This window comes from Stylophora pistillata, chromosome 8 (assembly GCF_964205215.1).
Source record: "Stylophora pistillata chromosome 8, jaStyPist1.2, whole genome shotgun sequence".
In the NCBI taxonomy this organism is placed as follows: domain Eukaryota; kingdom Metazoa; phylum Cnidaria; class Anthozoa; order Scleractinia; family Pocilloporidae; genus Stylophora; species Stylophora pistillata.
The window spans coordinates 7,697,501-7,711,371 of record NC_142526.1 but is presented as its reverse complement, the minus strand read 5'-3'; the positions used below and the strand labels follow the sequence as shown (position 1 = coordinate 7,711,371).

Sequence of the window (13,871 nt, the reverse complement as noted above, 5' to 3'; positions counted from 1 at the left end):
TTATAATTAAGTGAAACTGCTCCACGCGAAATTTGTGGCTGCGGAATAAGCAACTTCACGCCACGTAGAAATAAAGACATTCGCTAAAATTCCTCTAAGGCGTAAATGACGTAAGTTGAAACCAAAAGAACAATGCAAACAATTACAAAAATCACACACACTATATAAAGAAAAACAAACAACTTGAGGGAAGGGAAATAGGACTATAAAACACTTACATTGTTACGGCCACAAAATGAAGACCAAGATTGGAAAAGGAAAAGGACAAGCAAAAACCAGCTGTACAGAGTGCATTATTGAACTGCGCGAAAAACGCGAAAACAGGCATATTACTGCTATATGTACATCGATAAAAGAAGCAATGAGGCAGCAGTAAAATGAAAAAAAAAAAAGCACTAAAGAACTTTTGGGAGTGAAAAGACTTAAATAATGAACATTAAACTCGTAAAGAATCCAATACGAAAAATTGTCGTACTTCAAACTTACATTTTAGTTCAGGAGAGAGAGAAAGAAAAAAAAACGTGATCGAGAGCGGTACACAGAAATTAGTCAAAACCACCACACTGTTCTCGTGTGGTGGTTTTGATACTCTGTGCCAAGAGTTAAGTTATAGTGAAACGGAGCGACATAGTAACAATTGGCGAGTGGTTTCTTTTCCGCTCGCCATCGCTTGCGGCTTCAGCTGCTCTCTGTTAGCGGTTTCGTCCCCATACAAATAAAAAAAAGGAAACGAACAAACAAAATAGAAACAAAACAAACAAAAGAAAAAAAAACCCTCTTGCACGCAAAGTAGAAGTTAACGATACCGTTACATAATGTGTGGAAATAAAGCATGACGGAAAGTTGAAAATCAAAGAAGTTGGTTTGAAAAGATCACGAGATTATTTCTCAGAATAACTAGCTGTGGATTTGACACAAAACGACATTCTTACCTTCGCCGCCATGATAGGAGCGACGGCGTGGCCGTGTGACAACTCAGGGGTCCTGTGCTTGAAATCTGGAGGGGGCAAAATGTTTCTCCTGGCTGCTTGTTAAACTTTATTGACCTCACTGATATTGGTTTTGTTTTACTTTTTGACAGCTACGATGATAGTTTAATGTCTAACAACATTATTTTAAGAAGGGAAAAAATTGGAGTTGGCTCCAACTTGACGCGTGACTCGCACTTGCCACGGGCTCAAATTTGACTCGTGGAATGGTGGATTTTTCTGATTTATAGGGACACTGTTTACTAAGGATCTTAAGCAAGTTGGATGGAGCGCCATATCAACAAGGCTTTGGGTGTCTTTGTCATTCTAAGGCGTAGGGTAGAAAAGAAATATACTTCTCAACTCGGTTTCTTCGGCTTTGATGCAGGTACAATTGTATTTGAAACCATTTAAGCATGTAAATAACATCGTGAAAACACGAAAGAGAGTTACTAAAACATGAACTTATGGGATTCAAACAATGATGTAGTTGCACTGACTAGAAGAGTTTCTCACATCTCTAGAGATTGGATATCCCTACTTCTTTCAAACTCAGGTTTTACAAGCATTAGTTCTATATCTGCTACACAATGGGCGTTTGGGTGTAATCAGGAAATTATGTAAAAATAGCGAACATTAGCCTGAAGGATTAACCCTTTCCACGCTAAAATAGCATGTGAAAACAAAACGTCGTCTATTTAAGAGCCGTAACTTTGCTAAGAATTAAAATTGCATTTATATCCGTTAATCAATCGACGAGCGGTGATGCGGGATGAGCCTAAGCCAAAACAGATGAGGTTGTCATTTACAGGAAAGTTTCTGTTCAACCTCCTCCCTCACATATATTAGGGACCTTAAGAAACCACGACGGCGACGCCAAGGAAGACTTCGATTAAAAAATGAATTTCTACTCTTAGTTAGAATTCAAAAATGGCTGCAGGAGCTTACTGTCTCGTATAGCGCCACTGCTCAACTTCCGCATGACGTATAAAGTAGCCGTTGAGTTCCAAATGAAAATTAAAATAATTTGCCGTCGCGGTTTCGGTTCGCAGACGACGCAAATTTTGGCGATTTCACGTTGTTGTTTTGCATAGGACGGCTATGAAATGTACAAAGATTCAAAACGTACGTGCTGAGCTACTGTTCTGTCAATTAGATCTCTTGTTTTACATGTCCTCGTTGCCGTCGCCGTCGTGGTTTCTTAAGGTCCCTATTATTCATTGCGGTAACAGGTGTGAATTTTGGTATTGAGTAGAGCGCCCGTAAAATGGCTACGAACTTCGTAACCATCGTCACTCGTGTTGAAAATTATGTCACCCTCATACCGGAACTGCATGTGTGTAATGGGGTTTGGTTACTTTTGCTGAAGAAAACCGTAGACCGAATGAAGCAAATGAGCCCATTTTTCCATTTTCTGGGAAAACATTGCGCCATTCAGGAGTTTTACTTGGATTAGGGATCTTAAGCAACCGCGACGGCGACGGCAACGAGGATGTGAAAAAACAAGAGATCTAATTGGCAGAACAATAGCTCAGCACGTGCATTTTGAAACCGTGTACATTTCTTAGCCGTCCTATGCAAAACAACAACATGAAATCGTCAAAATTTGCGTCGTCTTCGAACCGAAACCGCGACGGCAAATTATTTCAATTTCCATTTGGAACTCAACGCTGCTTTTATACGTCATGCTGAAGTTGAGCTGTGGCGTCGTATGAGACAGTAAGCTCATGCAGCTATTTTTAAAATTCTAACTAAGAGTAGAAATTCATTTTTTAATTAAGTCTTCCTTGGCGTTGCCGTCCTGACTGCTTAAGGTCCCTAAATTAAACTCTGCCGCCTTTAAAGACTTTGCTTTTCGAAATTTTTCCTTGAGCACCTATAGACTGTATACACGATGGTCCACTAGCAGCGAAAATTGATGTATTCAAATGAGCTCCTTCCTATGAACATCGGCTTAAATAACTATTTCAATTATCCAAGTGACGAGCTAAATTTGGCCTCGTGATTTTGGATAGAACTGGGAGTATCATCTGTGATTGGTTGGCACTTTTAGAGTGTTTTACGGTAAAGTGTTTCAAAATTAAAACCAAAATAATCCCAGCGACCTAGAAGATTTAAAATATCATCATGAGCCAAGAGAACTCAAAGTGAATGAAAACGAGGAAACTAGAAGGGCGGAAAAACGCAAATAACTAAGTTGTGATTGTTTCTTGTTTAGCATCTAATTGGTTGTGATGATTGCTCGAGTTTTCTGGACCACTCACACAGCAAAGTTAATAAGAAACAAAGTAATTCCAAATCACTTTTAAAAATTAAAATTGCCAGAAGTCATTTTGATTGACAGGTTCTTGTGTTAAAATGTCCAGTGAAAGATACTCCTACAAATAAATTTAGAATGTTTAGGTTTTGTTTACGTACGGGGAAAAAGTAGAATAAAGTAGTCTAGTTTAAGAGAGTGAGGGAGAAAAATAACAATCACAGAAAGGAGGGCGGCACACAGAACTTACACTCAGAACCACCACAATTCTTGCCTTGCTCACAGCCTGTGCGAGGAGGGGCGAAATAGTAAACAGCGCGATAGTAAGGGCAGAGAGAAAACGAGGGGGCTTGGATCGAGTGGCGGAAAGCGACTCCACCCGGCCCTCCCCGGTTTTTACCATTGAGCTCCCATTTAACAAACGAAGGCCTAGAACTAGCTACTTTCATTGGTAACAGTCCAACTTTACCCAATATCATTACGTTACAAAAAGGTCTCGGTCCTAAAACACAGACTGACAGCGTTTTTAAAAGACCACTTTAATTTATTACTGTTTTAAAACTGTTGAGCATTCAGCATTCAGCAATAAAATAGACCGTTTTTTGGACTGCTATCCTAATTAAACGTTGAACAATATGCATCGCAACAGATTCATTGGTTAAAATTGGATAACTGAATTTTTTTCCCTTTGCATTACTTTATATACCAGTTCTTGATAAGGAACCATGCACATTTCCATAGCGTATGGCTTGAGATCAATGAATGTTCTGTACAGGATTTTCCGAAAAATTATTCGAAATAAATTTCATATACATATAGCAATCTCGGTCCCAACGTTTTTGAAACGCTTGCTAAAAAATCGTTTATTTAAAAAGGCAAATCATGTGCTATGATATCTGGACATTTTCCGAATTCTTCCTTGTTTCCACGCATTGTATTTACTCCAGCCCTGAGCGAGAGCATAAATTTCCTTTGAAACCATCGAATATAGTCTGTTCCCCTCAGAAAATAACAGCTCCGATTAACGTGATTCATGATTGATGAGGATATTTGTAGTCGTCGATTGGTACCACGGTTTCTTTAACGCTTTGTGGTGAGACCCATCTCAGTATGTAATGAGAGCTGCCTGCCTTGTCATTTGTTCCTGGAATAAAGACACTAGTTACCATGTGGACGAATCAAACACTTCACTCAGTCATCTGAACGGCAAGCCACAAAGTTAACATAGCGGTCAAACGTCTGCGAATTTGCAAATACTAACGACCATGAGGTGGCACAATGTCTCGCTTTCAAGCTGTCATAACCAATTTGCCCCACACGAACGATAAATCCGAAATATAAACAAACGTACGAACCAAGGAATGACATTGTTTTAAAAGCGTATAACCTTTTCTTGACAAATCAACAGAATATCGGTCTCAAAGTTTCCTTACTTTATTTTCCTTTTTAGGATTTCCTACCAGTTGCTTCTTATGTTTCCTCTATAATTTTGCGCAGAAATGGGCAAGCGGCCCGCCAAACTTGACCCATTTGCGCATGCCGTACGATTGAGCGTTGTGTTTACAAAGTATAATCAGCATAAAGCGCGGGAAAACGAATTGCTGGTGAAAAACAGGAAGAACATGGGACCATCCACCAATAAATGATTAACAATGGTGATGAGACCGAGCGGAGCCCAATTGGGTCTGTAATCATACGAGTGATTCACAAAAGGACCTTAAGCAACCACGACGGCGACGGCAACGAGGACGTAGAAAAACAAGAGATCTAATTGGCAGAACAATAGCTCAGCACGTGTATTTTGAAACTTTGTACATTTCTTAGCCGTCCCATGCAAAACAACAACGCGAAATCGTCAAAATTTGCGTCGTCTGCGAACCGAAACCGCGACGGCAAATTATTTTAATTTCCATTTGGAACTCAACGCTGCTTTTATACGTCCTGCTGAAGTTGAGCTGAGGCGTCGTATGAGACAGTAAGCTCACGCAGCCATTTTTAAAATTCTAACTAAGAGTAGAAATTCATTTTTTAATCGAAGTCTTCCTTGGCGTTGCCGTCCTGACTGCTTAAGGTCCCTAAAATCGGAAGACCGCGAAGTCCGATTTGTTTGTTACGAAAACGATTACAGACAAAATTAAAGAACACGAAGTCCAGTTACCAATTCAATTAATCAAAACTATGACAAAATTCAAGAAAGAAATTAGACATCGATCATGTTTTCATTGACTCTTTAACTCCCAGAAGTGATTAACATGGAACTTCTTCCTTGAAAATCCAAAAATTATACAGCACACAATTAATGAGAATACTTAAACTTATTAAACTGTCCCTTAACTGTCCTGTGACACTGTCCAATTACAAGCATGACGCGTACATTGTACTTGAGGTGCTCAAATCAGGCTGGTGATAACCAATCGCGTTCGAGAATTCATGTTAGATTAACGATAGGCGCGGGAAAAGGGTGGAAAAAATGTTGGAGTATCCAGTGTAGGAAACCATGTGTGAATTTCTTCGAGCATGAAAATGCATGCTTAAGGGAAAAAAAGCCCAGAAAAACAAGCTCATGATTGGTTGGCGCAAATTGCACATAGAATCATTGTTTTGGAAAAAAACCTGTTCCTTTTAAAAATATGGAAGGGATGAAATAGTGACAATGAAGACTAACCTGAAAGACGTGCGCCTCCAAAAGGTTGCTGTCCCACAACTGATCCAGTTGATTTGTCGTTGATATAGAAATTGCCAGCTGCATCTTTCAGAATGTCAGCTGCTTCTTGGATAAAATATCTGCAGGATTTTTCATTAAAAATAAGTCTGCTAGTCTATGACAAATATTTGACGTCCCTTTGGTTCAGTAAAATATTTTATTTCTACTCAAAGCAGATAAATGCTTACCTGTCTCTTGCAAAAATCGACCCGGTCAAAGCAAATGGAGAAGTCTTGTCTACCTGCGAGGCAGCAAATATGAAATGTCAAAGCTAGAGAACTGGAAAACTACAGTACATATTTACATTATACATATCGCACGTTGTATGGTCGCAGATTCAGCGCATTCTGCTTGCGTGTCGTAAACCAACATCAAACTGATCACAACGGCCTTCAAAACAAAGAAAAACAAAGCGGTTTTAAATTGCGAGTCGAAATTAATCTTGGATTGCATTTATTTTGCTTTACTTGGCTGTGTCCAGAAATTACCACTCTTTCGACCAATCAGATTCTAAACTAAAACAACCACGACTTGGTCGCCCGTGTTTTCCCGCGCTTTCGTCAGTTGGGTTGTTTTTACTTCGAGTTCTCATTAGCTCTTTAAGACATTTTCTCTTCTTCTGAATGGCCGCGATTACTATGCGCCACTCTCTCAACCAATCAGATTCTAAACCAAAACAATCACGACTTGGCCGCCCGCGTTTTTCCGCACTTTTGGCAGTTGAGTTGTTTTACTTCGAGGTCTCATTGGCTTTTAAAGTATTTTCTCTTCCGTGATAGTCATTGTGATTGTTCTGCTTTTAATTTTACGATACGCGATAGAAAATCACTCTTTCAGTAGACGCTAACGAAAACTCAGAGAACAAATAAGAAAACTGCTGAAAGGGTGGGAAAACTTTAATGACCGGGTTTGGAATATTTTTGGTTCGTCATCTGATTGGTTGAAAGACTGCCACACAATGTGAAGTAAAGTAAAAACCAACACACAGTTGACAACCACACTTCTTTATAAGCAAACAGAGCTCTTACTAGTTGTAGCGTCTCCTTGGATTTTTGGTCTGGGTATACGTAAACGGTGAGAACAGGGCCGAAAATTTCCTGACGAAGAAATGTGACAGAATTAAACAAAATCGAAAAAAAAAAAAAAAAAAAGTAAGGTAACAAGAGTAAACAATCAATTTCAAATGAATTACGGTCTTTTCGTCCAAAAGTCTTTTTGTCCAAGTCTTTTCGTCCAAAAGTATTTTCACCTAAGTCTGTTCGTTTACTTGTTAAGTCCTTTCTCGAAGCAAATAAATAACTTTTAGAAGGCTAGATAAGGCTATATAAAGAACTTGTTGCGAGCCGCCGCCATTTGGGTATGTCGGACTCGTAGTGATGTTACACTTCGTTGCCTTTTACGCTTAACAACGAGCCTAATATTCTTGCCGTTTAATTATTTCTTTCGCGTGAAATAATTAAACGGCCCGCAAGTCTTAATCAAATATATTGCGTTACAACTTCAATCATTCTCTGTGTATTAAATTCATGACGTTGAATTCGTAAACGAAGATTGGTGAACCAAAAGGGCAACGGCTCGCACTGATAAGTTCTTTATATAGCCTTATCTATAATACAATATAATAGTTATTTATTTGCTTCTCGGAAATATTTAACAATTAGACGGACAGACTTAAGATGAAAATACTTTTGGACGAAAAGACTTTCGGACGAAAAGACTTGGACGAAAAGACTCTTGGACGAAAAGACCGGACACCATTTCAAATTAATTGTAAATCGTAAAGAAGAAAAGTTTCGAAAAATGCGTTTACCTCGTTCATAAGTTTGTCATCCGGTCTCTTTGTCTCAATAATAGTTGGTTCAACAAAGTAACCCACACTAAGGAAGAAGAAAAGAAGAATGTCAAATCACTCAAGAACACAGTTTTCTCGAGGTATACGAAGTACAAATTACATCTATTTTTCTACTTTTGTCGTTTATTGAGTCGTTTTAGGAGTGTCTGAAATCAAAGGATAGTGTTACCAAAACGGCCCAATTGTTGGAAATCGCACCAGAACATTCTCAATTGGACTCAAGTGTCCTAAACCTAATGTCCGTAAATGGGCGTAAGTGTCCCAAAACGGACGGAAGTGTCCGCTACTGACCGAGAAAATGCACGATTTTCAGAAAAACGGACGGAAAAAAAACTGGGACAGTAATGTCCGAAAGCGAATGCCAACTACAGTCCAAAGCTAGACCGGTACTGTCTGAAAACAGAGGCGAGTTTCGAAACTGGACAGTAAAGGTAAAAAATGTACTCAACTGTCCGAGAACGAAAATGTCATACCAAAGAGGGGCCACTTAACAAGAGGTGATTGGAAAATTTAGCATTATCACACTGAGTAATAACCCTGAGTGAAGCTTGCGGGAAACATCCTTCTGGTAAACTCAAGTCGAACACACCTGTCATCACACTTCCCTCCAGCAATGATACTAAGGTCTGAGCTGTCTTTGGCGTAATCGATGTACTCTTTGATGTTCTTGTACGACTGAAAAAAAAAATCAAAGCAACGTTAATTACGAACCAGTTTACCTAAACAGGAGCACGAATGAAGCAAAATATTCTACCTTTTCATCAATTACAGCTGACACAAAGGTATCGTAATCTTCCGGCTGTAATGAAAGATAACATAAACTTGTTACGTCGCTTTACCTTTTAGTGTCGTAAAACCAAACCAAAGTTATCGCAATAGCCCAATCAGAACATGGGAAAATATCATTAGGAGCCAATGAGAAGGCAGAGTAAATACGAACAAACCGCGTATTAAAAGCGCGGGAAAACGCGGCCAACCAAGACGTGATTGGTGTTAGTTTCCAATCTGATTGGTTAAGAGAGTGGCGCGAGTTATCTGGACCAATTACAGAACGAATTAAAGCTAAACCAATCCATTCCTAGATTAATTTCGACAAATGACAATCAAGGTTTTTTTTAATCCAAGATTGAATCAGTGTAGAGTGGATGAGATGTCGAGATAACCACTCATGTAGCAAGCTCACTTACCGACCCCATTTTCAGTTCTTTGTGTTTTTGAATAAGAAGTTCCTTAACCTAAAGTATGAGGAAAAGGCAAAACCAGTGAAAACCAAACTATAACAGACAAATGAAATTGAAATAATTCTATTTTACTAAACTCATTTCCTTGGTCTGTACAGAAACTTACGGAGCCTCGTTTTTCCGCTGTGATCATAAATTAGAGTAGAACAGAATCGAATCGAATCGAACCTTAACCTTGGTAGTAAGACGGAAGCAAATATGGAGTTTATTTAGAGATTTCAAGATTCGTGACATACACTGCTCGAGTCACCTTATTTTGGTGATTTTTTTTTTAAATGATGAGATTCGCGAAATTATCCTGCCATGCAAATTTCAAATAATGTGGTAAATGGAAAACTTACCTTCGCCCACTTTGATTCAGGAACATAAATTCTTGAACAAGCTGAGCATTTCTGTCCACTATAACCATATGCTGCTCTAATGGTGCAGTTAACCACTGTGTCTGAAATATCACACAAATAAAAAAATTGACTTGGAATTTAGAGAACCTTTTCAGAGTACGCAGTTGATCATTTAAAAATCCACAGACGGCTAAATTGTCCAGTTAGCGCAAGTACTAAAATAAACGGATATTTTTTTCAACATTAGCCGTTATCAAACTCAAACAGAGACAAAACTTTACCTATGTCAGCAGATTCATGCAAAAAGTGGAAATTCTTTCCTCCGCATTCTATAATCAATACACAGGGAAAATTATTTTAGTGATGTTTTATCTTCATTCCAACATTCTATGCAATATCTTGCAGTTAAGATTCAGAACTGAAATTATCTTTCAGTATTGACTTTACAAACCTCCAATTAATCTTGGAAATGTTCTGCCAACAGAATAACAAATGAATCATCAGTTTGATAAAATGATACAATTAGCGCGTGACTTTTGGATTAATGTATATTATTAAAAACTAGATCATTGGATAATGCAATTCAAGACTTTTTATTGGTTTAGCCATTATGCTATATCAGCCGATATACCATAATCTACAAATATGGCGTGCGTACGTGTCAGCTTAAAATTAAAAGGGAGCTAAAAAATTTAATAAAATTTTATACAATTTAATAACTTAATTTAACGTTTTTAATAAAACAATTATTCCACTTGTTCTTGTTGGATATGAGATGATTATAGCCAACTCGGCGCTACGCGCCTCGTGGGCTATCTAACATCTAATATCCAACGCGCGCTCGTGGAATAATTGTTAATTATTTATCAAGGAAACTGTGCAACCACCCCTCCCCTAACCCAACAACAGTCAACTGATAACAAGCTGGGGTTAAAGGGGAACTGAAGCCTAAAATTGTTTTTTTTTTTTTCCGCATTCGTTTCTAGTTAGCTTTAGAGGAGTAAGATAAAGTCCCAAATGTCCTGACTTTCAAGACTAATAATAATAATAATAAGACTAATAATAATAATAATAATTAATAATAATAATAATTATTTTTCACACTTGCAGGCATAAGTGCAAGTTTACCATTATCGTAAGGTTGAGATCGGACGTCAGCATTTTTATCAGGCGCCTCTGGCAGCCGCTTCAGTCCATGCAGCAATCTCACCTTCCCACCCATCCCACGCCGGGGAGGTCATCCACTTCACAGTAATCTCGTGCATGGGAAATTTATGTCTCCTACCCCTAACCCAGCAGGAGACAGGACCTACGGCTTTACGTCTTATCTGAGAAGATGAAGCAATGTGAGTGAAGCGTCTTACTTAAGGACAAAACATCATGCCCCAGCCAGGACTTGAATCCAGGCCAACCGACCCAGAGTCCAGTGCACTGACCACAAGACTACTCAATGTCAAAACCTCATTAAGGTAGTTGTAGCCATGTAGGCCTACAATTCTAGTTGATTTGAACGACAAGTGATGGTACATACTTCCTTGAACAATCTTGTGTCTCACGCACTATTTATGCAGTGTCAAAACCTCATTAATTTCTGCGGTGAGTTTCTAATTCTCTTACATACAGTGAACTTTAAATCAGTTCTCAGCCCACATTTTTTTTAAAGATCAATTTTTCAGTTTAGAATCTCTCTCTAAAAACTGAAAACTTGCCCAAAAATTAAGGAAAGAAATTTGAAATTATCATTTTGAGAAATGATTTAGTGACTGTATGATTTGTTTGAAGACACGGATGTTTCATTTAATGCAAGAAATCAAAATTTAAGACTAACAAGAAAGATACTCTTGATTTTCATTAATGTGAGGGGACATAAGGCTAGAAGTTGTGAACCCTTCCAAAGAACTTTCCAAAAATTTGCAGGAAGTTCTACCCCGATGACTAATACTAAATAATTCAAACTGAACATAAACACCAGGGTTGGGTTGTTCAAAGCTTTGTTAAGATAGCCCACGATTTGTGTGATATCTGATTTGAGATCTGAAAGCTTTAAAAGACAATTCAGTATAATTACTTTTGCCAACAATTTGATGATTAGATGCTCTAAAAAGAATAGGGAAAATTATCCCAAAAAGGCATTGAACAGAAAAATAAATTGAAGAAACCTTAATAATCAGCCATTTTACAGTTGTGTACTTAGTTGTCAAGTCTTTGATTCAGAGTGAGGCTAAAGATGACATTGTTGGGATAGAGGCCTGTATCTAGTTAGCATGATAACAAAGTGATTTACATTTGAAAGACAGCAAGGTTTGTATCATAACAAGGTCATCCCTAGCCTCACTCCCGTTCAAAGGCTTGGCAACCAAGCACACAACTGTAAAATGGACTATTGAAATTTAACCCTAGGTTAGCGCTAATCAGCCTTCGAACAACTTCCCCAGGACCACTAAGCTAGTTTTCTAGCTCTTAGAAATAATGTGAGATCTGATATAATGGACTTACCTGTATATATCAATGTTTTCTGCAACTTTCCTCCAGATATATCTAAATGTTCTGAAGGAAAGTATAAATTGAAAATGATCATGCTAGTTTACGCTGACAGTGGAGAAATTTCAAGTGAATACTGTATCTTAAGGAGACATTTTTTGTTAGAGACCAATTAAAAATAATAGAGCATGCTTAGAGGCAAGTTGATATCTAATTTAAGACTGTATAAAAACTGTATTTAGGCTTGACAGTCAGCCACTGACTGGGAAATGAGCCCACAATTCTCTTCTTCTCACAAAGGAACAAAGAGTGGAAATAAACAAGGGTAGGAGATAAAACTCTGTGACTTACTCAACGCTACCAGTGAAGTTGATTCCTGCCAAATGCGGGGATGCTGTTATAACATCTCCAAATGTCTTGCCAGAAGATGGAATATAGTTTACAACACCTGCCAGGAAAAATTGTCATTTTATTGATAGACCCCTCAACAACACTGGGAATTCATGTTCACTTCTTAGTGTACTGATTAACTGAGTAAACCCTGCTGAAGGCCATTGTCTGTTCCACATTTATGCAACATGATCCTCTGGGAGAGTATAGTCCTAGAAACTCTCCCTGGAGTAATAAGTATGTGAATTCTCCTTACAAAATAAAATACACTGTCCAGTGGGCAGGTAATGAGAATTGTGGAAATTATCAACCAAGTGCAAGGCTGTGGTCTAGCAGTGTCTGGTGGCCCCTGGTGTCTTACTTTTGCTCTTGGGGTGACTCAGGAAATATAGTTTTTTCATACAAAGCATATGCTGGGCACCCTGGATTTCACAGTTTCAGAGTACTGGGCTCCATTCACTTTTCCTTGGAGCACAGCCTTGAAGTGGATTAGTTATTTTGGTATGGAACCAAATCCTCATTGCTTGCCGAAAATAAATGTCTGTAAATTAATTAGGAGAATTCGTTGCTTTCAGTTCTCATGAGTTAAGAGGTTAACAACAGTCTTGATTTCCGATCAACACATGCTTGTAGACTAATATTACTTTAAGCTGTTTATCAATGAGCAGTAACAGAAGACTTCTTATTCTTTACCATCAGGAACACCAGCTTCTTGGAAGATTCTGTACACAAGGTAACTGGCTAACATTGTTGTTAAAGCAGGTTTCCAGAGAACTACATTTCCCACAATTGCTGGGGTACCGGCTAAGTTTCCACCAATAGCAGTAAAGTTAAAAGGTGAAATGGCAGCAACAAAACCCTAGTTGGGAAATATAAACATGATAACTAAGGGTTTAACACATAACATGCATTGATAAATAAAAGTTTTTATTACACGACTTGGGCAGTCAGAGGGCCAATAACTAAAATCAACCAATCAAATTGCTCCATTGCCGGTCCAATATTCTCTAAGTATTGGACCGGGCACTGTCCCGAATGGTCCCCAATGATACCGCACTTGTGTCCCTTTGAACTTCAGTCGTATAATAAATCTCTTATTAACCAAGCTTGCTCAGGACCGTACTGGAAGAATATCGGCCCTCGGTCTTTTTTGTACAGACCTCGCTGCGCTCGGTCCATACTGTCAAGACCTCGGGCCGATATTCTCCCAGTACGGCCCTCGCGCTTGGTTAATAAGATATATGTATCGTTCCGTGCAGCCATTTTGTTACTCTGGTTTCCATCTGGATTTTTCACCTGTTCTAGTCAGTGCAATGACTTGATAATCCAAAAATGTTATGGTGATGTAGTGGTAGTTAATTGAGAGATGATAACAAAACTTTCACAACTGATGAATGTCAGCCTTTTTTGCTCTTTTAATATAATTACCTCCAGACCTCTGTACTTGAGTTGGTTGATTACCCCTTTGGTTTGGTGAAGTTCTACACCATCTTGCAGTTCCTGGAATCAATTCAATGTTAACTTTGCATGACTTGAAAGTTGTATTTTATTTTATGAGCACTGTGACTAGTTCTGAGGCAAAAATGTTCCTTGCAACTACAAATTCCTCTCTGTAAGTTAACCCCTAACGCCCTAAA

At 38.5% G+C, this 13,871-nt stretch overlaps 1 protein-coding gene across 1 annotated transcript in view; it reads right to left on the bottom strand.

The window, feature by feature from the left end:
• Nucleotides 1–3,745: 3,745 nt before the first annotated feature.
• Nucleotides 3,746–13,871, bottom strand: part of LOC111328594 (delta-1-pyrroline-5-carboxylate dehydrogenase, mitochondrial) — an 18,216-nt gene continuing 8,090 nt past the window's right edge. Inside the window, exons 7-21 of the mRNA XM_088731648.1 lie at nt 13,663–13,734; nt 12,928–13,093; nt 12,196–12,292; nt 11,860–11,910; nt 9,815–9,837; nt 9,645–9,692; nt 9,364–9,464; nt 8,969–9,016; nt 8,536–8,580; nt 8,371–8,456; nt 7,740–7,806; nt 6,958–7,026; nt 6,118–6,170; nt 5,891–6,009; nt 3,746–4,369 (exon numbers count right to left, since the gene is read on the bottom strand). Of these exons, the coding sequence (XP_088587774.1) occupies nt 4,257–4,369; nt 5,891–6,009; nt 6,118–6,170; nt 6,958–7,026; nt 7,740–7,806; nt 8,371–8,456; nt 8,536–8,580; nt 8,969–9,016; nt 9,364–9,464; nt 9,645–9,692; nt 9,815–9,837; nt 11,860–11,910; nt 12,196–12,292; nt 12,928–13,093; nt 13,663–13,734 (1,158 nt within the window). The 3' untranslated portion in view covers nt 3,746–4,256. The remainder of the gene's footprint in view (nt 4,370–5,890; nt 6,010–6,117; nt 6,171–6,957; nt 7,027–7,739; nt 7,807–8,370; nt 8,457–8,535; nt 8,581–8,968; nt 9,017–9,363; nt 9,465–9,644; nt 9,693–9,814; nt 9,838–11,859; nt 11,911–12,195; nt 12,293–12,927; nt 13,094–13,662; nt 13,735–13,871) is intronic.